The sequence below is a fragment of the Vigna radiata genome, chromosome 10 (genome assembly GCF_000741045.1).
Source record: "Vigna radiata var. radiata cultivar VC1973A chromosome 10, Vradiata_ver6, whole genome shotgun sequence".
NCBI classification, from domain to species: Eukaryota; Viridiplantae; Streptophyta; class Magnoliopsida; order Fabales; family Fabaceae; genus Vigna; species Vigna radiata.
This window is the reverse complement of record NC_028360.1, coordinates 5954008-5981089: the sequence shown is the minus strand read 5'-3', so window position 1 is coordinate 5981089 and position 27082 is coordinate 5954008. Positions and strand designations below refer to the sequence as shown.

The window sequence follows — 27082 nt, the reverse complement described above, 5'->3', positions numbered from 1 at the left end:
AAATTTAATGCCTTTAAGTTACTTGAAGAAAATTAAAGGGTTAGTGCTAAAACCAGCAAACACCACTATAACAGTTGCAGATGGTTCTGTGAAGAAAACAGCTGGTAAGGTGGAAGATGCAATTATTCGTATTGAGGAGTTGGAATTCTTGATTGATTTTGTAGTCGTGGACATGGAGAATTAAGGAAGGATTCCATTAATTTTAGGAAGACCTTTTATGAGGACTTCCAGAATGGCAATGCGTATCCATGATGGAATAGTAACTTTGAAAGATCAAGAATTTGTGTTAATGTATAATTGCTCCAAAGGAAGGAAAGTGAAAATAAAGAAAATGGACAGGCATAAGAAGGTAAGAAGAGAAGTTGCACTAAAGGACAACATAACAGGTACCAATTCTCATAATTGTAATGTTTTGCACGTACCTAAAGAAGAGGAGGTTGACAAAGAAGGCACTATCCACACTGAATATATACCACTTCCAATAGGAGCACAAGTGAGATTCAAGGACAAGAAGTGGCTTGTTATTAAGAATAGAGAAGATGGCAAGATTGACATCAGGAGATTGAGAGGCGAGGTTGGGAGAGACTGACGACCTATCCAGCACCGGCCAGTATTGAGTTGGTGAAGGAGTTTTATGCAAATGCCTTGCCAAGAGGAGGAGTGTCCGCAGGCAGGTACATGAGCTATGTACGTGGACACTTGATCAGCTATGATCCGGATACCATCAACGCTTTTCTGGGGACTGAGTGGCCAGGAGAGCAGTGTATGTATGTTGTCATACTAGGGGAGGCCCAGGATTATGAGGAGATTGAGCGGGTTATGTGCATCCTTAGGAGGCACTTTCAGAGAAACCCAAACGGAGCACCAATGAACATCCTTCGGGCAGACATAACTCCCTTAGCCAAATACTAGATGGCATTTACACATGCCAACATCCAGCCTTGCTCTCGTGTTTCCGATATCACTTTGCATCGGATCTTGGTCATCTACTGTATGTTGAGGCAGATGGACGTAAGCGTTAGGAAGATTATCACTAGTGAGATCATGAGCTGTGCCAACATTGTGAGCAGCAGGATGCCATTGGGACATCCGTCCCTGATCACCTATTTGTGCCAGCAGGCGGGAGTGAATACTTTAGTTCCACCTTTCGAGAGGCCGAGGAGTGCTATTAATGCCTCCTATTTTCGTCAGTATTGTAGAAGGGATGAGCCAGTTGGAGCAGTCCCTAGGAGACGTCCTAGGAGGGCAGCAGCACAGCAGGAGGATGAGCCTGCAGATGCACCAGCAGAGCAGCCTGAGCCATTCCAGATGAGAGACATGTACATGTCTCTATTGGAGGCAAGGATGGAGGCCATCTATAAAGGGCAGGAGGCCACTGCCGAGATGATCATGGGATTATATGACCAGCCACCAGTGCACAGGTGGACTATGGATGAGTTCCGCAGTGTTATGGCTTGGCCTCGAGGATAGGCACATGGTAGTGGGTCTGGAGCTGCTGGAACTTCAGGAGGACATGGTGATGACCGGGATGATGATGAGGACTTTGAGGATGCCCAGGAGGGTGAGGAAGATGATAGCTTAGAGGAGGATCTGCGCTGATAGCATCTACTGATGGATGCCAAGCACTGACAAGGATTATGATTGTGTGCATTGAGCTATTGAATGTGATTATGTGAGGTATTGAGCTTCAGAGCATTATGATTGTGTGCATTGTTTACAGAGAATCATGAATGGTATTGACTTAATCTTGATAATTGATTGAATTGCATGTGTATGTCATATGATCAAGGCCATGCTTGAAAAGCCCTTACTTAGCCAAATTTTCACCCAAAGAATTTTAAATAATATACACTTTTTGAACCTTGACCTTAAACAGTATGAAAACCCTTGGAAGGTTGAAGGAGGAATAGGAAACTGAACAAAAGCACTCAATTGCCCTCAAGATTTCCAACAAGAATGCTCCAAGACGGAATGATGCCGATGCAGATTCAGATTCTCATGTACGAGAAAAAGAAGTACTCAATATGATGGTAAAGAAATTTACAAAATTTATGAAATCTAGAAATAATGTTTCTGATTTTGCAGGTAATGCCAAGGGAAGCAAAAGAAAAGGCAAAACTGCTACTCGTATTTGCTATGAGTGTGGTAAAGAAGGACACATTAAACCTGAATGTCTTACCCTAAAGCAGAAGAACTGATGACAGATTCAATCAGGACAGGAGGAAAAGCAAGCAAAGAAAAGCCTACATTGCATGGGAAGATTGTGACTCTGGATGTTCTTCAAGTGATGAAGACAATGAAAGCCTAGAGGAGGAGACAAATATGTCTCATGGTTGGATCAATTAGTTCTATAAGCAGTGGCAACAACTTCAATGATGAACCTGTTGAAGATAGATATTATCAGCTGCTGGATGCATTTCAAGAACTTCATGCAGAGGCAAAGAAGCTGCAGTACAAGGTTAATCGATTAAATAGTGAAAGAAAAGATTATGAATATAGAATTGATAACCTTGTTGAAGAAAATACTATATTGAAAAATGATCTCATTGTTGCTTTACAATTTGTTGAAACTGCAAAATTTGAAGCTAAAACTATTGTCAAAGATTGTAAAGATTGTCCTGCTCATTTAGAGAAGGTTGATTACTTAACTAGCAAATTGTCTAAATTTACTCTTGGGAGATCAAATTTAGAAGTTGTTCTAGGCTCTCAGAGATGAGTAATCAATAAACAAGGCATAGGATATATCATTAAAAGCAATAGAATTAATGCTAAGAAGTTTTCTAATCTTAGTAAACCTTCTTCTGTTACTTGATTTTATTGCAATACTATTGGACATATTTCCAAATCCTGTTACTACAAAAAGATTGGTGTTCCAAAGGGAAAATTCCAACAGATTCCCAAGAAAGCAGTCATTGTTACTAACTCAAAAGGCCCTAAGTTCATCTGGGTACCTGCTTCAAAGCCTTATGATGCTTTTGTAGGTAAATAGACAGGTCTGGTGGCACTAAAGGACTCAAGGAAGGTTCAAAGGATAAATCAATTACTTCTTGAGTATTACTTGTGGTGACAATACTTTAATTTTTTCAATCATGCATCATTCTTGATTTGTAACATCCATATTGATGTGTAATTTGTGCTTGTTTCTGATGATATTGTTTGTGATGTGTAATTTTAACCGATTAGGTTACTAATGCAATTGATTAATATTCATCTCTGATTGTTGCATATGTGTCATGTGGCCATTTAATCAGTTGAATAGTTAGGGTAATCGATTGAAGTGTTTTTCATTGAAAATTTGAATTATGGGCTTCCCTCCAAACAAAATTTGTGAAGCATAAATCCTCTAAGGTCCTGGCAGGGCCGCTTCCACTCCTTCGCAGTATTGCCTATAATAAGCCTCATCAACGACTTTCCTCGGCCTCTCCAATGGTAGGGTAGAAGTATCCACTCCAGTTAGTTGACACAAATGTGTAATCAAAGAAGGATGTCCCAAGGGTGTCCTATTATTTGTAGTGACGACATAGTTCTTAATCTCATTTGCTATTATTTGGCCAATGTTCACATTCATTCCTCTAAGCACGTAGTACAAGAACATGGCCCTAACAACAATGATGTCCGAGACATGAGAGCATGGTTGGATGTTAGCATGAGAGAATGCCATCCAATAATGTGCTAAAGGTGTCAAGTTAGCCCTCTTGATGTGCACAACCACACCACTACTATTCCTGTGAAAATGCCCTCTAGGCACACAAAACATGCTTTCTATATCATCAAAATCAGTGCCTTCCTCTAGGTTTAATGCAAACTGGCACCGCACCCTTGTCTACTTAGTGTTAAGAAACCTATTAATTGACTCAGGATCATACCGAATAAGTTTCCCACGGACATAGCTTGTATAGTTCTCTGATGGAGGGTTGCCTAGAGGCTTTGCCACTAGTGCAAAAGGGCTTTAGACGTCATTTATTTTGGGCTTTTAACGTCACCTCTCGAACCGACGTCTTTACGGGTGACGTTAACGGGACGTCGGATTTCCGCAGGTGCGACATCGATATAGAGGTCGGTTTGGTGCAAACAACAATTTCTATAAAGACATCAGACATTGCACTAACCGACGTCTAAAGTGCCCTTAGACGTCGGTCGGTCACACGTTCGATGTCTATAAAGCCGTCAAACATTGCATTAATCGACGTTTATGGGCACTATAAATGTCAGGCAGTACATTAACTGACGTCTATGAAGTGTTCGTTGTGTTTTGGTGCGGTTTTTGTCGTGTCTTGGGGTAGCGTAGTAGCACCTCCTTCCTTTGCTAGTTTCTTCGTAAGAAAAAGTTGCGTCTTTTTTATTTCTTATGGTATATTAACCCTAAGACGAACTTGGGTCGTTGCCTAAGATCGCCAATGAAAAAGAATACGGTGAATTCTCACCGTATTCTTTTTCGTTGGCGGTCCGAATGGACATAGGCAACAACCCAAGTTTGTCTCTGGGTTGAAATGCCATAAGAAATATAAAAAAAAACGCAAGTTTTCCTTACGAGGAAACTAACAAAGGGAGAAGGTGCACTACGCTACACAAAGACACAACAAAAAGCCGCACCAAAACACAACGAAAAGTCATTTTAATCGGTTCAAATGTGTTATAATACATCAAAGATTACTTTAATCGGAGTAAAAACAACTTTAAATGGTTAAAAGGAGAGCAAACTTACCTGGAAATCAATGCAGCGGAGAGAAAAGGCGAAGACGATGAAACTGTTGGTTTGCAAACCGCTGGTTCGTAGGATTATTTAACAAGAAATTCAACGTCAGTTAGACACAAAACCGACATCTATAATAGCATATATGTCGGTTGCCTAACTAATAAGACGTCCATTCGATTTAAAAATTAATATTTGTGTTATATAGACGTCGCGGCTTGGTGGGATGCGACATCTAGTTGGCGGAAACAAATGACTTTTCACATACCTGGTTAGATTATAGACGTTGGTTACTGAAGTAACGGACGTCTAGAATTGGATATAGACGTCAATGTGGCGGGATCCGACGTCTATAATGCGGAAAAGAGTGACTATTCAGATACCTGGCAGACATATAGGCTTTAGTTAGAAAGGGCCCCGACGTCTATATGTCTGACAGGTAGATGAGTAGCATTAATTACCGCCAGATAGACATTGGTGTCCGCTCCGAACTGACGTCTATAATGCTGAAAGAAATGATTTTTCACCTAATTGTCAGAAATATAGACGTCAGATTGGAAAGCCTGACGCCTAAAACACTATAGACGTCGGGGATCCTTCTAACTGATGCCTATATTGGCAACTTATTTACAGAAATGTCACCGGTCATCAATATACGTCGAGCTTACCCTTAATCAACATCTAACGTATGACGTGCATTTGTATAGATCTCCTTCATCACTGCAATATTTGCTGATGCAGGGTATGTAGCTAGCCTCTCCCATTGTCTACTCTTCATCTCTTCTCCAAACTATGGAACCAAGTCTGGTAACCACACCGCCTTTCGTTCCATCAAAAGTCTCTTATTTTGAACAAGGCAATGATGTTGCTCATGTCTTCTAGAGATGAATTTATTGGAATAAAACCTCTTTAGTTCCTTCCTCTTGTTTCCAGTAGTCTTAATCCTTTTTTCTAGAGGATGAAGCCATTCGTGCATCAAATACAATTCACAAGACCAAAGGAAATACCATTAAGGGTTAGCAAAACACCAAACCAGGTCCAAACACAATACTAATCAGCATTGAGGGCAAAACAGGACCCCTCAGCGTCACTTGTACAGCAAAAACAAGCAAAATCCAAACTGCCAAAGCAACGCTCAGCGATATCAGTGCAGACTCTTCAAAATCAGTCCTAGACGACTCTAATCTCCACCCACATGCAATTTTCTCCATTCCAGATCTCAATCATACCATTTAATCGGTCTAAACAATGTCTATTTCAAGTAATCATGCATAAACATCAAAAACCCTAAAATTTCATGCTTAGACAAACATTCTTCTACAAATTCATACTTTGAAAACCCTAGAATGTGGAATGTATGACTTACTTGGGTGGAGAGACTTTAAATGAGTGCAAAGTGCTCTATAAGTAGTGATGAATGAACCCCAAATGTTGTGCTCTCACAAAAACCCCAAACTTTGATGATGAAATGGTGCAAAAATGGTGGAGAAAGGGTTTTTGAGAAGATGGGTGAGGGAAAAGTGAGGTGAGTGTTTTGGAGAGAACTTGAGAGTGCTAAAAGAGAGTAGGTGTCGAATGAGAAGACTTGGGCGAGACCTAGGGTAAACAAAGTGTATAATGGGCCAACTCACGTTGGGCCCAACTTAAAAACCCAAAATCAATTTTGCAGGTCCGTCGCTCAGCAGTACCGCTCAGCGGTGAGCACGATTTCCACTTCCTTCCTTTTTAGCTCGCCCTAAGCGTCATTACCCTTATGCCACTCAATTTCAACTCTCAATTTTCAATTTTTATGCAATTTCCACTCACTCCACTCAAACATGCAACAATTCATCCCTAAAGTGCAACTAGAACATAATTAAAACAAAGATAAATCAATCAACTGGGTTGCCTCCCAGGTAGCGCTTGTTTAACGTCACGAGCCTGACCCAAACCTTTCTAGCACCCATCAGTAAGTGCAAACCTTACCCACACCCATCAGTAGGTGTACCTTCCTGTATCCTTCATCGAATACTTAAATATCCAGCATCCCTCAATAGATGCTACCCAATTAAACCATGTTCAAAAATAGTCAAAATTACAACCAAAGTAAAAATAAAAATTAAAGAACTAATGTTTTTAAATCACTGGGATGCCTCCCAGCAAGAAATCTTTTAACGTCATTAGCTTGACCCAATAAAGCTCACGTGCCATCTTCAGTGTTGGTGTCTCTCTTGCTTTCGTCACACCAACTCATCAACTACTTCTGGTCCACCTTCTTGACTCGCCTAGAATATGGAGCCTCAATCTCTATCACTTCATTCTCTTTGAAACCTTTCACAACCCACAACTTTTTCTTATATCTCACAGGAGTACCAAGTTTGAATTGTGTGTCCTCTAAGTTATTATGAACTGTCCCTCCTTTATCAACTTTCTCTTCTTCCTTAACCTACACCAAAACACAATTTTTACCTTTGTTGTCTAGCTTTGCAGATTTATGTCTAGCCACTAGTGCATCATTCCTTGAAGCTTTTTGACTTATCTTCTTAACTTGAATCTGCTTCTCTTTAAAGACATCATAGATCGCCTCCTCTTTTTGGTCTTTAATCATGATCAACCCATCATCTACGCTGATGACTACTTTAGCCGCCTTCATGAATGACCTTCCAAGAATGATTGAGATCTTGTCATCCTTCTTCATCTCCATGACCACAAAGTCAACTAGGAATTTAAGTCTATCTATGTGAATCACAACATCCTTCATCACATTGTAGGGTTTCTTTGGTGATCCATCTGCCATTAATAAGGAAATCTTTGTTGGCTTCGATCTAAGACCACCAATCTTTTTAAGCATAGATAGAGGCATCATATTAATGCTTGACCCTAAGTCAAGTAGAGCTTTCCTTATCTTCAAACTCCCAATGGTGCAAGGAACTGTAAAACTTCCTGGATCCTTTACTTTGAGAGGACATGATGTCTTCAATAAGTCACTGCAACCTCCTTGTTCATCAATAACTTCCTCATCTAGATTTATCTTTTCACTGAGGTATTGCTTTATACGCCTAACATAAATAGGAATTTGTTGAAGTGATGCTCATACTTCCTTCCTACTATCTCACGCCCCTTTGGGTAAGGAAGAATTCTCTCATTTTTTTCAATTTTTTCTTCTTTTTCAATTTTTTTCTCTCCCCTCTTCTCTTTTCCTTTTTCCAACTCACCCTCACATATTTTCTCTTCTACTTCTTTTTTTCTCTTTAACTCAACACTCTCTTTTTCATCTCTCAATCTCCCCTCCACAACACTCACTACAACCTTACAATCTTCTTTAGGGTTAACCTCACTATTAGCCCTAAATTGATTATCTACTTTGTCCTCCAACCTTTTGGCTAGTTGACTAATTTGCATCTCCAAATTTCTCAAGTTAGCATCATTGCGCTTCATGGTGGATTCATGCCCCTCCAAAAATTTTTGAAACATATCTTCTAATTTGTTAGTCTTGTCATTCAAAGCAGATACTTGTTGCCATAGTGGTGATGGTTGTTGTTGTGGTCTATTGAATTGGCATACTACATGTCCAGATTGTCTAGTCTCACCTTGACCCATGCTTGGGTGAGGTTTCCACCCTTGGTTATAATTACCTTGGCCAAATTGAAATTGATTGCCCATGTAGTTGACTTCTTCTTGGGCCTCCTCTGGATAAGCATATTGACCATTGATATGGTCACCACCGCAACGATCACAGAGTTGCGGTTGCACCTGTGAAACGTTCTTCAACTCCTTAGGCAGTTGAGTAAGAACCTTTGTTAAATTCTCCAACTGTTGAGTTATCAACTTATTTTGTGCTAGCAAGGCATCTTGGGTTGGCAATTGAAGAACTCCTTTTTGTTGAAGTAAAGCTCCTCTTTCACTATGAGTCTCATTATCATTAGCAGCCATATTCTCTATCAACTCATAGGCTTCATCTGCAGTCTTGCACGTGATATTACCTCCACCTGCGGCATCTAGCATAAACTTTATTTGAGTGCCAAGACCTCCAAGGAATGACAAGACTATTGATGTATCACCAAAAACCGTGCATGGGCATCTTCCTCAATAAGCTTTTATATTTGTCCCACGTCTGACCTAGGGTTTCCTCTATGCCTTGCCTAAAATAAGAAATCTCCTGCTTTCCCTTGTTAATCTTGGACCGTGGAAAATATTTGCTCAAGAATTTTGAAACCATAGAATTCCAGCCAATAAAGCTTCCTTCAGGGAAAGAGTTTAACCATAGCTTAACATTGTCTCCCAATGAGAAAGGAAACAAACTGAGCTTGATTGTGTCATCCGGCACACCATTAAGCTTCAACGTGTTGCAAATTTCATCAAATGTGGTGAGATTATCATATGGACTCTCATGAGATAGCCCATTGAATTGATGATTCCTCACCAATTGTATCAATGCCGACTTTACTTCCATGTTTGCAGTTGTGACCCTCAGCATTGCTATGCTATTAAAGTGTTGAGGGCCAACAAAAGTGGTGGCATCCACCAGAGTACATCTCCTATTAAGCTCCTTAGCCATCTCCTTTGTGCTCTGGTTAGATGCTTGTGGTGAGGGTTGTAACAGTCTCTCAGGAGAAGGAAATAATTCTCTTGATATTTGAATCCTCCTTCTCCTTCAAGTTTCACTTAAACCTTCAAGAAGAGGTTCCAAATTTTTCATGCTTCTAGTCCTAATTGTATCTTGCATACACAAGAACACAAAACCCTAGAAAACAATTGTTAGAACAAAAATAAAATAAAATAAAATAAATCAAGTAAAAGTTAATCAATAATCACACTACTAGAATAGTTAAACCATGAGTCCCCAACAACGACACCAAAAACTTGTTAAGACTCCGACAAGTGTACCGAATTGTATCAAGTAATATAAACTGGTAAGACCAAGTATCGTTTTCCCAAGAGACTCACGACACTAAACAGTTGTGCTTTTGCTTAACCAATTAAGACTATGGGAACAATATTTTGGGGTTTTTGAATGCAAAACGATAAAAGTAAATATGCATGCAATTTGATCAATTGAGGCTAAATACAAAAGTGAATGAATGATGTTGATAATATGAGATGAATATTTTGTTAGGGTTTAGATTTCACCTAATCACTCTCATGAGATGAATAAGTCTCCTGATATTCTACCAGTCATTCAACTCATGTAGGGATGAATGGGGTGGTAGAGAGAATGACAAGAAGTCTTTACTCTAAGCCTTTTAGGTCTTAGGAGTGGAAGATTAACCTCATGGGTAGTAGGTCGAGCTACCCTTGTTTATAATTCTGCAGAGTATAAATACTATCATGGGTGCATACCTTCGACAATGTCTATGTCAGCATCGTATCTGGATAATTGAATATAGAGGTCTTTTGTTGTATGATTCCATGTTTATAGAATTTTATAAATTGTTAATTTAAGTTATGATATGTTAATTCATTTGTACATTAGCTTATTTTACTTGCTTGATTTTCTATTTCTTTATATGTTTTGCTGAAATTTTTGACAATGATCACTAATTGGTGTGAGCTAAGAAACTCCATAGTAAGTCAGAAGATACCATTAAATGATATTCGGAGTTTAGTATATATATATATATATATATATATATATATATATATTGTATAAAAGTTTGAGATATTTTCTGTATAAGAAGTTTTGTAAATATATTTTTTATTGATAAAATTACTTCTTTGAATAACTGTAATGCTAAAGTACATGTTTTTTTCTCTATCTATCTACTATATTCTATCAAATTTATAATATTTTTTAGTAGATTACTCTATTGAATTAGATGTTACAATAATTAATTCAGCACTTTGTAATTCTAAATTTTTATACATTTCAACTTAAATATTTAGTGATATTTTATCACCATCTCAAAATTAAAAACAAAAGCAACATTTAGTTTTTAAAAATTATTTTATCAACTTAAAATTACATAAATAAAAAAACTTTCAGAAAAAAAACACGATATCATAAATATATTTTTCTTCCAAAATTATTTAGTGGATTCAACTAAGATATATCTTGTCATCAATAAGTATATATAGTCTTGCATAATATATATATATATATATATATATATATATATATATATATATTCTGATTATTGACATCATATTATATCAAGCAATTCCATGATTGTGATGAGCATAAAGGAAATAATTTTTGGTTGTAAATAGAAATGTTAACAGAAAGTCATGTGCACTCTCTTACATCAGGTTTCTTTTGCAGTGTCTATCTTTCATCAACAAAGTAGACAGAACTCTCCACATTCTTAAAAGGAGCTCTCATGCACCCTTGCAAGTACATTTATCAATCATTAAAAGTAATATTATACAATAATATCAAATATCATTTATATAAAATACACATTTCTCCCCTTTCTTCTTAAATACTGAATTTTTGGAGAATTTTCTTTTATTTTTTTATCTAATTAAAAATATATTAATTATAATTTCATGTACTTTTAAATATTTTACATATAAAGAGAAAGTAACTAATCAAACACTACACAATTATTTTATTAAGATAATAAATGTTATCTATAAATGTATTATTTATAATTATAACATAATTTATTAAAATAATAAATATATAATTTAGAACATAATTATCTTTTTTTTTAATATACATTTCATAATTCTATTAATCTTTACCTTAAAAAATATATTTAAATGTGAAACTGTATAAAAACTTGAGCGGTCTAAAACATTACAAATTATTCACATTTTCTCAATATTACCATATAATACAAAGTATCAACTATTTTAAATAACTATCACTAATTAAAAATAATAATAAAATTCGAATAAAAGACTATATAAACAGTTCAACAATATAACAATAGCTGTTAATATTGTTTGTTTAAAAGATACAGAGAAAGGGACACAATATTTCCTTTTCACTCATAATATATAATGAACATTTTCTTATCTAGATACCCATTTTTTATTTATATTTGAGGTTATAAATAAAACTAACTATATAAATTTAAAACAGTATACTACAAATTATTAATTTCTTTCTACAACAGTTGCTAATATGGTTTTTTAAAAGATACAAAGAAAATTTTCATCAGTAATTATTTTTATTTATTTTATTAAAAAGTTCATATTCAGAAAGTGTTTATTTTTTTTTTTGTTATTAATTCTTAATTCTTCTTCAACTACTTAAAATATATATAAAAGGATCTAGGGTAGAATTGTTAAAAAATAAAACTTTAAAAAATATTATAAATTATGTGTAAGTTTGAGGTTATAGAAAGGGTTCAAGAGTTTTGATGATTAGGGTGAGTAGCTAGAGAGAGAAAGTGTTTGTGTGTATGAGAGAGAGAGCTTTGTTTTGTGTTGTGTTGTGTTGTGCTGTGTCTCAAAATCTCCAGACTTTGTTCACTGTTCTTCCAGCCTCCACTCCCTCATACAAACAAAGCAACAAAGAAACTCCTAATCGTACGTCACTCCTTCTTTTTTTCTTTTTTTTTTTTCTTTCTATTATATTTTATTTTTCTTCTCTTTGGTGTATGCAATTAATCCATCCCCAGATCCTTTTAATTTTTCTTTTTTCCCTATTTTTGTTACTCTTCCTATGTGTTGTTTCTCCAACTACCTCTCTATCTTTTGTAGTTAGCTTTTCCCACTTATTTCAACATTTCATAACAATTTCTACAATCAATATATTTTTTTCGTCAATATTTTTTTTATTAATCCTCACAGCTTACTTATCAATACATGTATCTTAGGGGAGTTTATTTTATTTTTTTATTGTGTGATGCTCATGATTGTGTGTGCGTGTGTAGCTAAATTAAAAAGAAATAAGGATGCCCTTTTATCAAGCTCTGATCTTTTCCCTGTAATTTATTGTTTCGGGTGTTTAGTTTTTGTTGGGGGTGTGACATTTGAAACCCTTTGGATGTTTGCTTTTGGAGAATTAATTGTTCCGGGCTTGGTTTTGGGAATGGAAGGAGGGATTATAACATCTAGAGAATTGTGTTTGAAGTGGTTATTGAAGAGGTTGATGATAGTGGTGGTGACAGAAATTTATTGAAAGATAGTGTTAGCAATGTGATTTAAGTTAAGTTAGTTGGAGACACAAAGATCATGTGGGTGGAAGTTCACATTTGGTTTGTTTGTATTTAAAACTGACTTCTTTTTTTATAATGAGTAAGGAGATTGCAATTAGCTATAATAAGTTAGGAAAGTGAGAAGCTTTAGATTTGTGTTATTTATACATGTATTTACTTCCATTTTGTCAATATTTGCAACACTCTACCAGATCCTACAAAAATAAAGTATATGAGGCTTTTACATTTTGATATAGTTCTTTGCAAGCTGAGTATTACAGTGCCAGTTACTACTATTGTAATATACTGATATCAGGTCAATCATTGTGGAGAAAAGAAGTGAGCAGACTGATTCTGTTGGGTTCTGAATTTCAGCCATATACAACTAAAGTTACAAGTTTGAACTGAAATGGAAACTGAAAAATCTAACATTTCAAAGGCTGAAGAACTTAAAACCCTTGCCAATGAAGCTTTCAATGGTAATTAATGCAATTTCTCTGTGCTGTGGTTAATTTACTTTCTTCATCATTGCAGTGAAATTTGTGGTATTAGATGAATTATTGAATCTAAATCAATTTTGATAAGGTCATTAGTTGTCACTGCTTTAAAACATTTATTTGCTAATGCTTGCTGAACGTGTGAAACCCTTTTTCAGCTCGAAAATACTCCCAAGCCATTGATCTATATACTCAAGCAATTGAGCTAAACGGTGGAAATGCAGTTTACTATTCTAATCGTGCCTTTGCTCATCTTCGGCTTGAGGAATATGGTAGTGCAATACAAGATGCCTCAAAGGCTATTGAAATTGATCCTAAATATTCAAAGGTGCTCTGAATCCTAAAACATTAGAAGCTTTCCTATATTTAGTTATCGTTAATAAAAGACATGTCCTGATTATGGTTTATTGTTATAGGGTTATTACAGGCGAGGTGCTGCTTATATTGGGCTGGGAAAATTCAAGGAAGCACTGAAAGATTTTCAGCAGGTAACTGTGTTTGATTTCTGTAAAATATTTGAATGAAGGAGCTTGGTTGGAAAATAACGTGTTCATATTAGAAGGTCAGCTGCATTGCAAAATGTTGATAGATTAATATTCACGTTCCATTAAATAGTCATGTAGATAAGAATACCAAAGAGAACTCAGAGATGAAAAAAAAAGTAGCAACAAATTTTGTAGATTATATGAAACAGTACTAACTTTAGTCTTTAAAAGATGGGTACTTTTCATTGAATATATATTCTGTGTTAGTTCCTGCTTGATATCATTTGCACTTGTCTAGAATATGGGTTACAACATGCAAAAAGATGCAGAAGGAAAAAAGAGAAAAAGAGATATTGCAGGAAATATTGTTACACATAAAAGAGATGAGGGGAAATCTCCCTTATGTGTCTGTGTATACACATAGGGTAATGTATTTATAATAATAAGAGTGTGGGCTAAGCCCAAATACAAATGAACATGTAAATGAAATAAACACAATATCTAACAATATCATTTGCACTTGTCTAGAATATGGGTTACAACATGCAAAAAGATGCAGAAGGAAAAAAGAGAAAAAGAGATATTGCAGGAAATATTGTTAATGTCTATATATATATATATATATATATATTCTACCTAGAACTAGAATTGAAAGAATGGTGTGGAGATAGACAAGTAAAACAAGAGATCATAATATGGTTCGTTAGATCCCACTAATATGCAATTGTTGGAGATTGTATATTGATAGAGATGTGACCAAATTATAGTGTATAAGTGGGTTCAGATCTCATCGTATGAGTTGGTTTTGTGAGGTTGAGTTAGGTTTAAAAGTTCACGTTCTAAGAACAAAATTACACTACTACTACTACTATAACAAAAGCCTTATACCACTAGTTGGGCAATGCTATTTGCCTTGGTCAAAGACCTAATCTTCAGAGAGGATATGTTCAAACTACATTTTAACATATTTCAATGATATATAAACTAACATAAATAAGCAAAGTAACATTAAAATTACCACTAGCAAACCATTGAAATCATGATTGAAGGGATGAAAGCTGAGTCGGCAGCTGTGCGACGGGACTTACAGCAGATTATGAAGATTCTTGGTACCCGGGCTAACCAAGCGGAGGGGAGTTCCGACGATAGTTTGGTGAATGACACCCGTCAACCGGTTGTGGGGGAAATTGGCGGCAAGGGGACTGGCGATAGAGGAGACGAACAACGACTGTGGAGAAAGCGAGTGGAATTACCCACTTTTGACGGGGTTGAGCCTCTTAGTTGGCTTGACAGAGCGGAGCGGTTTTTCCATATACAAAAGATGATGAGTGATGAGGAGAAAGTAGAGATAGCATACGTGAGCATGGAAGGGAGTGCGGCATACTGGTTTACCTTTTGGAAAGAAAAAGCAAGAAACCGTTCGTGGTAAGGGTTAAAGGCCGCGATGATCAATTGTTTTGGAGGAGGGTTTAGGGGGACAATATTCGAGAGATTGGCGACGCTTAGCCAGGAGGGCACCGTAGAGGAGTTTGTTCGTGAGTTCGAAATACTTATGGGTCAAACCAAGAATATACCCGAAGAGCAGGTGTTGGGGTATTTCCTTGCGGGGCTGAGAGAAGACGTAAAGGGGCAAATGAGAATTCAAGACTCATTGGAGTTAATGATTGCAATGAGGATTGCTCGTGACGTGGAGGACGCGATGGTGAGAGCACAAGGGGGTCACTCGAGTGGGTTCAAGATAAACCCATTAGGAGCATGATCAACGGGCAACATGTTGCGATCGGAACCGAGTCGACCTCCGACTAACCAGTATGGAAGAACGGAAGGTGTGGGTTCAGTGAGAAGGGATGGAGTCACTATGAACATGAATGCATGGGCGAGCAATGTGACTGGGGGCGATAATCGGGGGAGGATGGTGAGAAATCTGCCATACCCAAAATTTCTCAAAAGAAAAGAGGAGGGTCGTTGTTTCCGATGCGGGGGTCCGTTGGCCCCTGGCCACCGCTGTATAGAGAGAAGCTTGCGCGTGCTACTGCTAGCAGAAGACGAGGAGGGAGACATTGGAGAAGAAGTAGTAGATCGAGAGGAGAAGCCATGGAGTTGTCAGTCTGCTCCGCCGAAGGGTTGACATCGGCCAAAACCTTGAAGCTGACCGGGAAAATCGGAGAATGACGCGTGGTCGTACTCATAGATAGTGGCGCAAACCACAACTACATCAATCGTAGGATGACAGAGGAGTTGAAACTTCCCATAATTACATGCCACCGTATCCAGTGAGTCTAGGTGATGGGCACCGGAGGATGACCCGAGGGCGTTGCGAGAAGGTTAGAATCAATTTTGAAGAAGCTACCTTAGAGGAAGAATTTTATGCGTTCGATTTGGGTGAGGTCGATGCCATATTAGGTGTTGCATGGCTAGGTAAGTTGGGAGAAGTACTAATTAATTGGGGAGAGATGACCATGGTGTATTACCTAGAGGGTAAAAGGATTCGGATAAGTGGTCACCAAGTTGTATCCCGACAGCTGGTTGAGCCAAAATTAACCGACGTTGAGTCATGGGCAATTGTTTGGGAACTGGGCCAAGTGGAAGATGAGTGGCAAGTTGAGTTGACGGGGGAGCAGAGAGCGGAGTTGCAAGTGGTGTTGCAGGCGCGGAGTTGCAAGTGAGAAATATGTGAAATTTAAAAACAAAATCCTTTAAAAGTAAATCTGCAAATACGTAGTAAGTAGAATGTGAAGGTGGCCACCAAATTGTATTGCTGTCTTGTATTGTCCACTGCAAAATTTACAACATTTATTCATATAGCAAATAGTACTACATCATATCATGTCTACATGTTAGAAAATGAAGGATGCTTCTACAGTAATTTAAATTTCTAACTGTTAATTGTTTATTAATCTGTAGGTTACCCTGTAAATTCTTCTAGCACATACAATAATTACATACTCTTTGAAAACATGCATAACTATTTATATTTTGAAGTGGTTGTTATCCCTCTAATTAAAACTGCAAATGTTGTCCAAGCCGGAGAGCTTGGTACACCCAACTATGTGATAGAAACATAAAGAAAACAAAGACATTGGTGGTAGTTTAGAAGAAAAGTAGGGTAGTATAATGATGGAATAAGGGGACAATGCGGAGACACGAGAGACATTAATATAGATATTTAGGGATATTTGTGTTTCTTTTTTATTCAAATTATTTTGACTTCATAAAAAAATTTAACTTTGATAAAATCTTTGGGATAAATTGAAGGTTGTGAAGCACCTTCCCTATTCTCTTTACTGATAATAGATTTGTTGAGTTGAGATTCTCTGTAAGTAATGTCTTTGTTGTTTTAGACTCTTACGTCTTGGAATAGATTACTACTTAGGTTTTGAATTTTGGCTATGGTTGTGTTGCAGTTGTGGTAGGTGCTGGCTAATGTGGGCCAATGTGGTCTGTACTTGCAACCTGATACTGTTTCAGGGGCAACTGCAACTGAAATGTTGCGCATTTGCAGCTGCATCATGTAATGGGCTCTGCAATTTACACAATTGATGATTAGAATTATCTCCTTTTTACCAAGCCCTTGTGCCAATAGAAGCTGTTGTCTTGCTTCTAACTCTTTTAAAATAAAAACTTGGCAGTTTCCAATTTTTTATTGATATTTTTAGAATATGAAAATTTTCTTGGTATGCAACCTCATTGAAATATTCTCACATGAAAGTCATCTTTGTAGGCTGAAGCTGACAGTTCTTGTCGTTTAATAACAGCTTGAATGTTGCAACTTCTACTTTTAAGCTTTTACATTGCTTCAAATAACTGTGGCTACCTACTTTCCTCTTATTATTCTGTAACACATACTTGTTTCACTATGCAAATGTCTTATATTTAATAGACTTTTATTGAATAGGTCAAGAAAATGTCTCCAAATGATCCTGATGCAACAAAGAAATTGAAGGAATGTGAAAAGGCAGTTATGAAGCTTAAATTTGAAGAAGCAATTGCTGCACCTGAGTCTGAAAGGCGTTCAATAGCTGAATCGATAGATTTCCATACAATAGGTAGTATTTTGAATATATTTCTTAAGCTAGTATCTTAATTTTATACTTATGTTTGTCATTCTATCATATCTAACTTTTGTTTATTCTGGATGTGTGTATTCTAAAGGTATTATTGCAACTTTAATTTTGTAAAGCTTCAAATAAATACTATATAACATGACCCTATAAGACTAACTGTAGTTTTGTTTTTATTATTTGAAAGCTCTAGTGTAATGCTGCACTGAATACCTTACCTTATATTAACCTTCTTTCATTATATACACGCATGTTTTGTACGATTATGGTTTCTTGATAAGAACCTTGGGAGAACCCCACAAGTGCTAGATGTTGTAGTTGGAAATTCCCAAGGTCTTATAAAGCTTCCTCTATAATCACATATTCCAATGCGGGATTCAAGTCCATTACCTTGCAATTGGATCCTAAAATATTCTTAATGTAATAATGTGAAAAAAAGAAGCAAGTATCACTTCAATAATTAAGTTATGCATGAGATTTTCAGTTTTTCATTAAATTATTTGATTGGATATTGTTCTCAGTTTCTCTTCATTTAATTGTGTTGTTGATGGGATTTCCTTCACTAAATACTGTTATTTTCATGTAGTAAGATTCTGATCACTTTTTTGTTTCGCCCACTCTTTATAGTGAAATTTGTTTTGGCTACCGGTACTGTTTTTTTGAATAAATAGTGATGACGTTGGTGTTCTTGGATAGTTCTGAGAGATGTTTAATGGATTGTTTTGCTATGAACTTTGGGATTGTCGATTGATTATATGCATCCTCATGGAATTTGTTTTCAATCTTATTGAGAAAAACATGAAGTGTGACGTTGATAGAGAGGAAGGGCAAAATAGTGTAATATAATCTCATCTCAGTATTACAAAGAAATGCATATTCAAATATCAAGATGGTGCACCATCAAATGCTTAAACTTTCCTCTCCAACCTTCAGAACTATAAGTCAAAACTTTGGTGCAATGTTATTTCAAAGATGTAATTAAGCATCAAACTAATTTAAAAAATAATCTGTCAATTTTATGATACTTAGTTAACTGTAAGTAAACTATTTGGTTAATCATTATATGAGCTAGAATGGAACACTTCTTGCCAATTCAAATAAATTGTTATTTTCCCTTCCTATTTTCAGCTATACACATCTACCTCATGTTTCTTCCTTCCACCTCCTTCCTTTTTCATTGGTAATCTAGAAGACTTAAAAACAGGAATTTGTGATTCGTCTTGAGTGACGTGTTTGAGGAACATGTCTTTAGAAGTAATGGAAAATTCAGAAAATGATCACACTATGTAGGTGGTCATACCCTTTTCACCTCTTGGTTCATGCACATTATTTTTTCCTTCCTCAATCCAAATCAGTAGTTAACACTTTCTAGCTTCCGTCTATTCCTTAATCATCCTTCTTTCGCTCACAAATCCCTTTTCTAATCTAGGGATATTTTATTCCTGTCTTTAATGAATGTTTGTCCAACTTTCTATAAATTATCACTCTTTCTATATATTGTATCATTATAGGAAAGGGCCGCAATTATTCGGTGCCAACCGAAGTGGCCATAGCAGCAGTGGTAGCAGTTATGGCAGCAGCGGTGATGTTGTTCAGGACATCAAAGACCACAATAGTAATTGCAATTGTGGTTGGTTTGCTGTTGCTCCTCGGGGCTTATTGGTGGAGTGGCCACAATACTGGTACATTTAGGAGTCCTTTGCATCACCCAGGCCTTGGCTTAAAATTATTTAATACCTTAAACTAATTAAGGATACAATGAACTTTAATTATCTGAATTTCAATTTAGGTCAGATGGAATCGTTATTTATAAACTCATTGGAAAGTAGATTGTTTCGTTCTTTACAATGCAACATAATTCATTATACTGTATTTTTATACATATATGAATATACCTAAAACTAATTAATCATAAATATTCTCTTATGTCTCTAATATACTAGTTCCTTAAAATGTGATTATTACCCTTGTTAGGCTTTCTTATACTAACCTAGTTTCATTCTTTTGTGCTGATTTCAATTTGTTATTTTTCCAATAAGCATAATACATTTTTATCTGAAACTGTAAGAGGTGCTAAAAAGGAGGATAAGTCACCCCCCTAAACTGACTAATGAATAATAATATACATTTTATACTTATTTTTACTATTTTCAGTTGCTTGCAACCCTGGTTGAATTATTTTTTCCTTTTGGGGTGTTCAATTGCTACCTGGATCAACATCTACAAACTTTTTGTATCTCAAAGTGTATGCATTTTATAGATGCCTCTGGGTTTGGTAGAGATATTGTAATTTCCTGGTCTAATACCATCCACTTTTTATTGGGAGTTGTTAATCACAAGGACCATGAACAACACACATTAGCACGAAAGATGAACACTTAATTTTGTATTGTCTGTGGTCTTTAAAATTAATGGCCTCTTTTTGTGATCATATTATTATTCCAAGTTCTACTGTAGCGTATAATTTTACTCATGGAAATGATCAAATTTGGTGTTTCGTTTTAATGCTAGATGTCGAGCCACAATATTCAGGAGCAAGAATAGAGGGGGATGTTGTTACTTTGGATTTTGTGAAAAAAATGATGGAAGATTTCAAGAACCAGAAGTTCTTACATAAACGGTACTGAAGGAAGAAAACCATTGTTTCTCTTTTTGTTTCTTGACGAGTTATTGAAGTGTCTTCTCTTGTCCTCCAATTTTTTAGGTATGCATTCCAGATTGTATTGCAAACAAGAGAAATTTTGCAATCTTTGCCTTCGCTAGTTGACATACATGTTCCTAATGGCAAACGTTTTACTGTTTGTGGTGATGTGCATGGTCAGGTAATTGGTTTATTATAATCTTGGAACTGTCTATGATATTATTTGGGTCATACTCTTGATTTTGAACTTTAGATCTGCTGAAGTTGTGTTGAAATAATTAGTAAATCTATGTAATCGTTACGTCTAAGGTAGGGGGTTGTGTGTTTACCTAACTCTATCTAAGTAGTCTAGGACGGTGCTTTGATGTTTAATCTTCCTATTGTATCAGCTTTTCATGTACATAAATAGAGGACTATGAGAGGGATTCATTAAGCCCTCAAAACATATATTTTCTCTCTTGTTTAAATCTGAAGTAGTTGATTGGTGACTTTTTAATATGGAAAAACAAATTGTTGCTTATATCTTCGTGATATCTTCTGATAGTATTAGACATTTAAGACTTAGGATTGTTATTATATCCTGTTTGGTTTTCCTCCCATATTTTCATGGACTAAGATTCCCTGACCTTTATGTGGAGGAATTGGGTAGCTATTTTTGTGCTGATGAGGATGCCAATTATTTATTTAGTTTTGTGTTAACTTTGCACCATTGTTCAGGAGCGACTTTATCTGCCATATTGGATATATGAGCCTTATATTTTTTTAGGGAATGCTATTAGATGGGAAAATAGAAGGAATCACAGAAACATGGGATATGAAATCTTTCTTTGAGAGAAGGAATAAGTAAATAATACAGAACATTTCTTTGAGAGAAGGGATCAGTAAATAATACAGAACAAAAACGGGATCCTTCTTTGAACGTTTGATCAAGAAACCCATTTGAACTAATGGTTTTATTTCATATGATAAACAACTGGATCAAGAAACCCATTTTAAAAGACGGCAAAACCTAGTCTTTTAAAATTCAGGCATTCGTTCCTATTTCTAAACATAATCACCAATTTTAAGTCCACTGGCTCTAGTGCACTCCATTACAGGGCCTTTGCCATGTCTTACCAAAACCTTGGAAATGGTATTGGAAGCTAAAATTGTTAATAGTTTTATTGGAATTTTGTGACTCAAACAGCATTTGGTTGAAAGAGTCAAAGTTGTTAAATAAAAATATATTCATATTCTATTTTTTAGGAGGGTTTTAGGCATTATTTAACTTAATTAGTTTAGCATATATTTTTTAAAAGTCAGTTACAAATTATGTAGTATAAATATTTATGCTTATGCTCAATAAAAGATATCAGTTTTCCTTTTATTCTTTTGCCTCTTATACGTTAAAACCAACAATTGGTATCAGAGCAAAAAGGATCTTACGGGATCTGTGATATAACCCATAAACACCTACAACCACAAAATAGCCACCACACATAAAATGGAATCTCAAACCTCGTTTACTACGGTTTCTATACCTGTATTTGATGGAAAAAACTATCAAATGTGGGCTGTCAAAATGGAAGCATATCTAGATGCTAACGATGTATGGGAAGCGGTAGAACAAGACTACGAAGTGGCTCCCTTACCAGATAATCCTACGATTGCTCAAATGAAAAATCACAAAGAAAGCAGGTTTCGAAAGTCCAAAGCCAAATCAATTCTGTTCACAGCTGTATCTCCCGTCATTTTCAACAGAATAATGACGTTGAAAACGGCACATGAAATCTGGAAGTTTTTGAAGGAAGAGTATGAAGGCAATGAGAGAGTCAAAGGAATGCAAGCTTTGAATCTGGTTCGAGAACTTGAAATGTAGAGGATGAAAGATTCAGAGACAATCAAAGATTATGCAGACAAGCTTCTTGGCATTGCAAACAAAATACGTCTTCTAAGCACTGAGATTCCTGACTCTCGAATTGTTCAAAAAATACTTGCAACAATTCCAGAAAGATATGAAGCCACATTGACTTCCTTGGAGAACTCAAAAGATCTCTCTACTATTACCTTGGCAGAACTTTTGGCAGCACTTCAGGCTCCAGAACAAAGAAGACTCATGAGAGAAGAAGGTCATATTGAAGGGACTTTGGTAGCTAAATTGTTGAAAAAAAGGTCAGGAAATTTCAACCACAAAAATTATAACAAATCCTCTAATGTTTTTCCATCATGTCCTTTTTGTAAGAAAAATAATCATCCACATACAAAGTGTTGGTGGAGGCCAGATGTGAAATGCCATAAATGTGGACAATTAGGGCATGTGGAGAAAATATGCATGTCATTAGAAAAACAAGAGAATGTACAAGTTGTGGTTGAAGATGATGAAGAAGATGAACTTTTTGTTGTTTCTTGTTTTGCCACTACAAGATCAACAAAAAGTTGGCTAATTGATAGTGGTTGCATGAACCACATGACTTATGATAAAGAATTATTCAAATATCTTGATGCAACCTACAACACAAATGTCAGAATTGGAAACGGGGCAAAAATAGCAGTGAAGGGTAAAGGAACCATCACGATCAAAGGTTGTGCAGGTTTGAAATTAATTACTGATGTTTTATATGTTCCTGAGATTGACCAAAACTTGTTGAGTGTTGGCCAACTTCTAGAGAAAGGCTATAAAATTTTATTTGAAGATAAAAACTGCATGATTAAAAATTTGGATAATAAAGAGTTGTTCAGAGTTCAAATGAAAGGCAAGAGCTTCGCCTTGAATTTGATTGATAAAAAGCAATTTGTTGTGCACAAGGTTGAAGACAATATGTAGGAACAAAGGCTGCCTGAAATTGAAGAGAAATCACTCGTATGCGCTACTTTGCAATATGGAAAACAAACAAGGTTGCATTTTCCAAAAGACAAATGGAGAGCAACAAACAAGCTGCATAATGTCGGAAGACCTAAAAGAACCCCATCTCTGAATGGCAAGAAAGTAAAGCTAGTGGGTGTTAAAGTTGGTGGAAGTCAAATTAAACTGGAAAAATTGGAAGAAGAAAAACATCCTAAGACAACTCTTCCCGTAACAAAAGCTGAAAATGCGGAGCAACAAGGCAATACTGAAAAGGTGCAAGACGCTGACAACTTAGAGTTAAAGGCAGTTCTTGAAAAGATAAAGAAACCAGAAGTGATCAAGACTTCCAAAAGGAGAGGAACTTCAGATGATACAGACAAGGATGAAAAGACTTAAAGTATGCTGACTTTGAGTCAAGGAGGAGTATTGGAATTCTGTGACTCAAACAACATTTGGTTGAAAGAGTCAAAGTTGTTAAATAAAAATATATTCATATTCTATTTTTTAGGAGGGTTTTAGGCATTATTTAAATTAATTAGTTTAGCATATATTTTTTAAAAGTCAGTTACAAATTATGTAGTATAAATATTTATGCTTATGCTCAATAAAAGATATCAGTTTCCCTTTTATTCTTTTGTCTCTTATACGTTAAAACCAACAAGTTTGCATTTGTAAACATCATAAACTGAAAAAAGCTGTGAAAATAAAAACTAACCATTCCCACTGTTGTGAAATAAAGCATCTTCCCTTTCTAGTGCATGCAGGCAGGGAGAAAGAACACTCTGGAGTTTGAAATTTAACAAGTCACATTTACTAAAATATCATGATTTACTGTCTATAGGCGAATAATTCCCATTGCAGTGTTGGCACTAAGTAAGAGGTTGTATAACTCTTAAGAGGTGATTTTTTTAATACAAAAATAGACTCCTGAAAAGGAAGGAACTTTGAAAAAGTGACAATTGAGGGAGAAAACTGTAGCCCATTTTTCTTAAAAGCCAGCCTTGATATTGCTTAGCATTGTGTTTCCTAGGTAACTTTTAGTAATCACAGCGATGCAGAAAAAATAAAGTTTGACTCATAAAAAGGTCCTCCTGTAATTGTAATGTATTTAATTTATAAATGTCTTTTCTCCAGTTTAATTTCTTTCAAACTAACTTTAATGTGATGTGAAGTCTTTTTTACCCAATTGCATCATGCTGCTTGGCTTTTGTATTATCGTATTTCCCCCCTATAATTCTTAACTTTGCAGATTGATTCTTTCCACCTTGATTTCTGCAGTTCTATGATCTTTTGAATATTTTTGAGCTTAATGGACTTCCTTCAGAAGAGAATCCGTATCTATTTAACGGTGACTTTGTGGATAGGGGATCTTTTTCATTGGAAGTTATCCTGACCTTGTTTGCTTTTAAGTGCATGTCTCCATCAGGTAAAGCCTAGATTTTTGAGTTAGTTTTGTTATCTTGTTTTTCGGAGACATCATAAATATATGATCGCATAAGAACCTGATTAGATACTTTTTATGATCTTTTAGAATAAAAAACGGTTTTTTTTTTTTTTTTTTTTTTTGTTCATGACAACTTAAATTGAAATCCATTACAATTCCTCGGGAAATTTTGCGTCTTTAAAATGCAATATTTACTTTTATTGTTTCAAGTGAATTGTATCATGTTGTTTGTGTGTGGGCATTCATTTACTGCTTTCCTCACTTTGTAAAATTCACTTGTTTAAGGGAGGAATATTTTTGTTCATGCAATATGGTAACTTGTTTTGTTGCCATGTAATTTTCAGCCATATATTTAGCCAGAGGAAATCACGAGAGCAAGAGCATGAACAAGATATATGGTTTTGAGGGTGAGGTGCGCTCAAAGTTGAATGATACTTTTGTCGAACTCTTTGCGGAAGTATTCTGCTTTTTACCACTGGCTCATGTGATAAATGAGAAAGTTTTCGTAGTTCATGGAGGTCTTTTCAGTGTTGACGGGGTCAAACTCTCTGACATCCGATCAATTAATCGATTCTGTGAACCTCCTGAAGAAGGTTAGATGCTTACTTTTTTTTCCTTTAATTGATCTCAGCAATACCTTAATCACTCTAAACTTTCAGTTCGTGCACTTCGACTAAAATCCCTCTGGTTTTTTCACCCTGAGTATTGTAGTTTTATTTACACCTATGATTGGTATGTGTAGGGCTGATGTGTGAAATTCTTTGGAGTGATCCACAACCTCTCCCTGGAAGGGGCCCAAGCAAGCGTGGTGTGGGCCTTTCTTTTGGTCCAGATGTTACAGAACAGTTTTTGCAGGAAAATAATTTAGGTGTGTTTTCCATTACTCAGATACTTTTCTAAAGTTTATTTGTTCTCCTGTCAGTGGCTTCACATAAATTACCAATTTACAGATTTAGTTGTGAGATCTCACGAAGTAAAGGATGAAGGCTACGAGATTGAACATGATGGTAAACTCATAACTGTCTTTTCTGCTCCAAATTACTGTGACCAGGTAATCAAATCCCTTTTTTCTACATTCATTTCTAAGTAAGTTTAGCCATTTGCTTACATGATTGTCTCAAGACTTTTGTTGTTGTAATCTATTCTTACAGCCTTTATCTATAATCATTTGTGTAGACTCATTCTTTAAGCTGTGCTTGAGCATGTAAACATAACGAGACAAGCTCTAGAAGAGAAGCAATAAAGCACGTTGCATGATTGACCAGGATTCTTTTCCAATCACATTAAATGTGTTAATGAAAACCATATTACCCACCTTGCTTTTGTACATGTTGTTTGCATGGATAGTGTGCATTGTCATTGGCCTTCTTATATTAATTTCTGTGTAATCACTTTCCTTCCTGAAGTATATTTTGATCTTGGTGTTAAAATCTACATGACGTTGATTTTTATTGCATGCTGCAGATGGGTAACAAAGGTGCCTTTATTCGATTTGAAGCACCAGATTTGAAACCTAACATTGTCACATTCTCAGCAGTGGTTAGTATCTTTTGTGCTTTAGACCATGCTATGCTAAGCTATGTCATGTTTTGTGCTAAAAAATAATACGAATAAATATGTTCATTCATTGTTTTATTTAACAAATAGTATGGTGCAATATGATTGCTTTTCTTCCAATCTGTATTCTTTTATTGGGGTTGGCATTCATTTCTTCTGTCTGTTTACTTTGTTGAAATTGCAGCCACACCCTGATGTCAAACCAATGGCTTATGCAAACAACTTCCTCAGGATGTTCTCATAATTTACAAAGCTGACTAGAAGCCTAGAACTGCCAATGGTTTAATGCTGTTTTGAATGACTGTTATTCCCCAAGGACATGATTCAAGCGATGGCTAGAGAAGATTTGGTACCTTGCTACATGTTTATCCTTGTTGTTCTGTATAATATTTTTGGCTCAACATTTTATTAAAACTCATTTTTTCTCCCCCTCCCCCCTAATCTTTACCCCTTCAGTTTTGTGCTGCTTTATCTTTCTGTGAACAAGTGTAAGGAAATTTGCATCTCCATTTAGCTTCATGAAACTCTGGTGATAATGTTTAACTGAAATGACCACATGAAAATCACTGCTTAGCTGCAAGATCATTTATTCTGTTTTTGTGCTAGTGTGTTGCCGATCATTAGACTTGGCTACCAAGTTTGAATGCGATATTTGTTTGCAAAGTTGTAGGTTGCTTTCAGGATTCAATGTTTCTTTAACATGATTTTTTTATCAAATTAAATTTCATCCTTGCGAGATAATATTCTGCTTAGCAGTTTTTTGCGTGAGGATATCATCAAAGACTTATTGTCCACTCTTATCATGTGGAGTTTT

The 27082-nt window shown here is 35.9% G+C and overlaps 1 protein-coding gene across 3 annotated transcripts; it reads left to right on the top strand.

The window, feature by feature from the left end:
- The first annotated feature begins 11953 nt into the window (after nt 1-11953).
- On the top strand, nt 11954-26860 carry LOC106775921 (serine/threonine-protein phosphatase 5). 3 transcript variants are annotated; one of them, XM_014663174.2, is made up of 14 exons: nt 11954-12148; nt 13135-13238; nt 13415-13584; nt 13673-13744; nt 17637-17787; nt 19314-19484; nt 20314-20422; nt 20507-20624; nt 24546-24693; nt 25056-25304; nt 25454-25579; nt 25662-25762; nt 26176-26250; nt 26453-26860. In XM_014663174.2, the coding sequence occupies exons 2-14, from the start codon at nt 13169-13171 to the stop codon at nt 26510-26512; spliced, it is 1620 nt and encodes a 539-aa protein (XP_014518660.1). In that variant the 5' UTR covers nt 11954-12148; nt 13135-13168; the 3' UTR covers nt 26513-26860. The 3 variants fall into 3 exon arrangements, with proteins under 3 accessions (XP_014518660.1, XP_014518659.1, XP_014518661.1); XM_014663173.2 differs by having other exon boundaries at nt 13076-13238; XM_014663175.2 differs by lacking the exon at nt 19314-19484 and having other exon boundaries at nt 11955-12148; nt 13076-13238.
- Nucleotides 26861-27082: the final 222 nt, after the last annotated feature.

Excerpts from the sequence above, each read along its gene's own strand:
- LOC106775921 (XM_014663174.2), top strand. The coding sequence starts at position 13,169 with ATGGAAACTGAAAAATCTAACATTTCAAAGGCTGAAGAACTTAAAACC. Across the intron at positions 19,485-20,313 it reads GTGGAGTGGCCACAATACTG|ATGTCGAGCCACAATATTCA; the intron begins GTACATTTAGGA and ends TTTTAATGCTAG. Across the intron at positions 25,763-26,175 it reads CTCCAAATTACTGTGACCAG|ATGGGTAACAAAGGTGCCTT; the intron begins GTAATCAAATCC and ends TGCATGCTGCAG.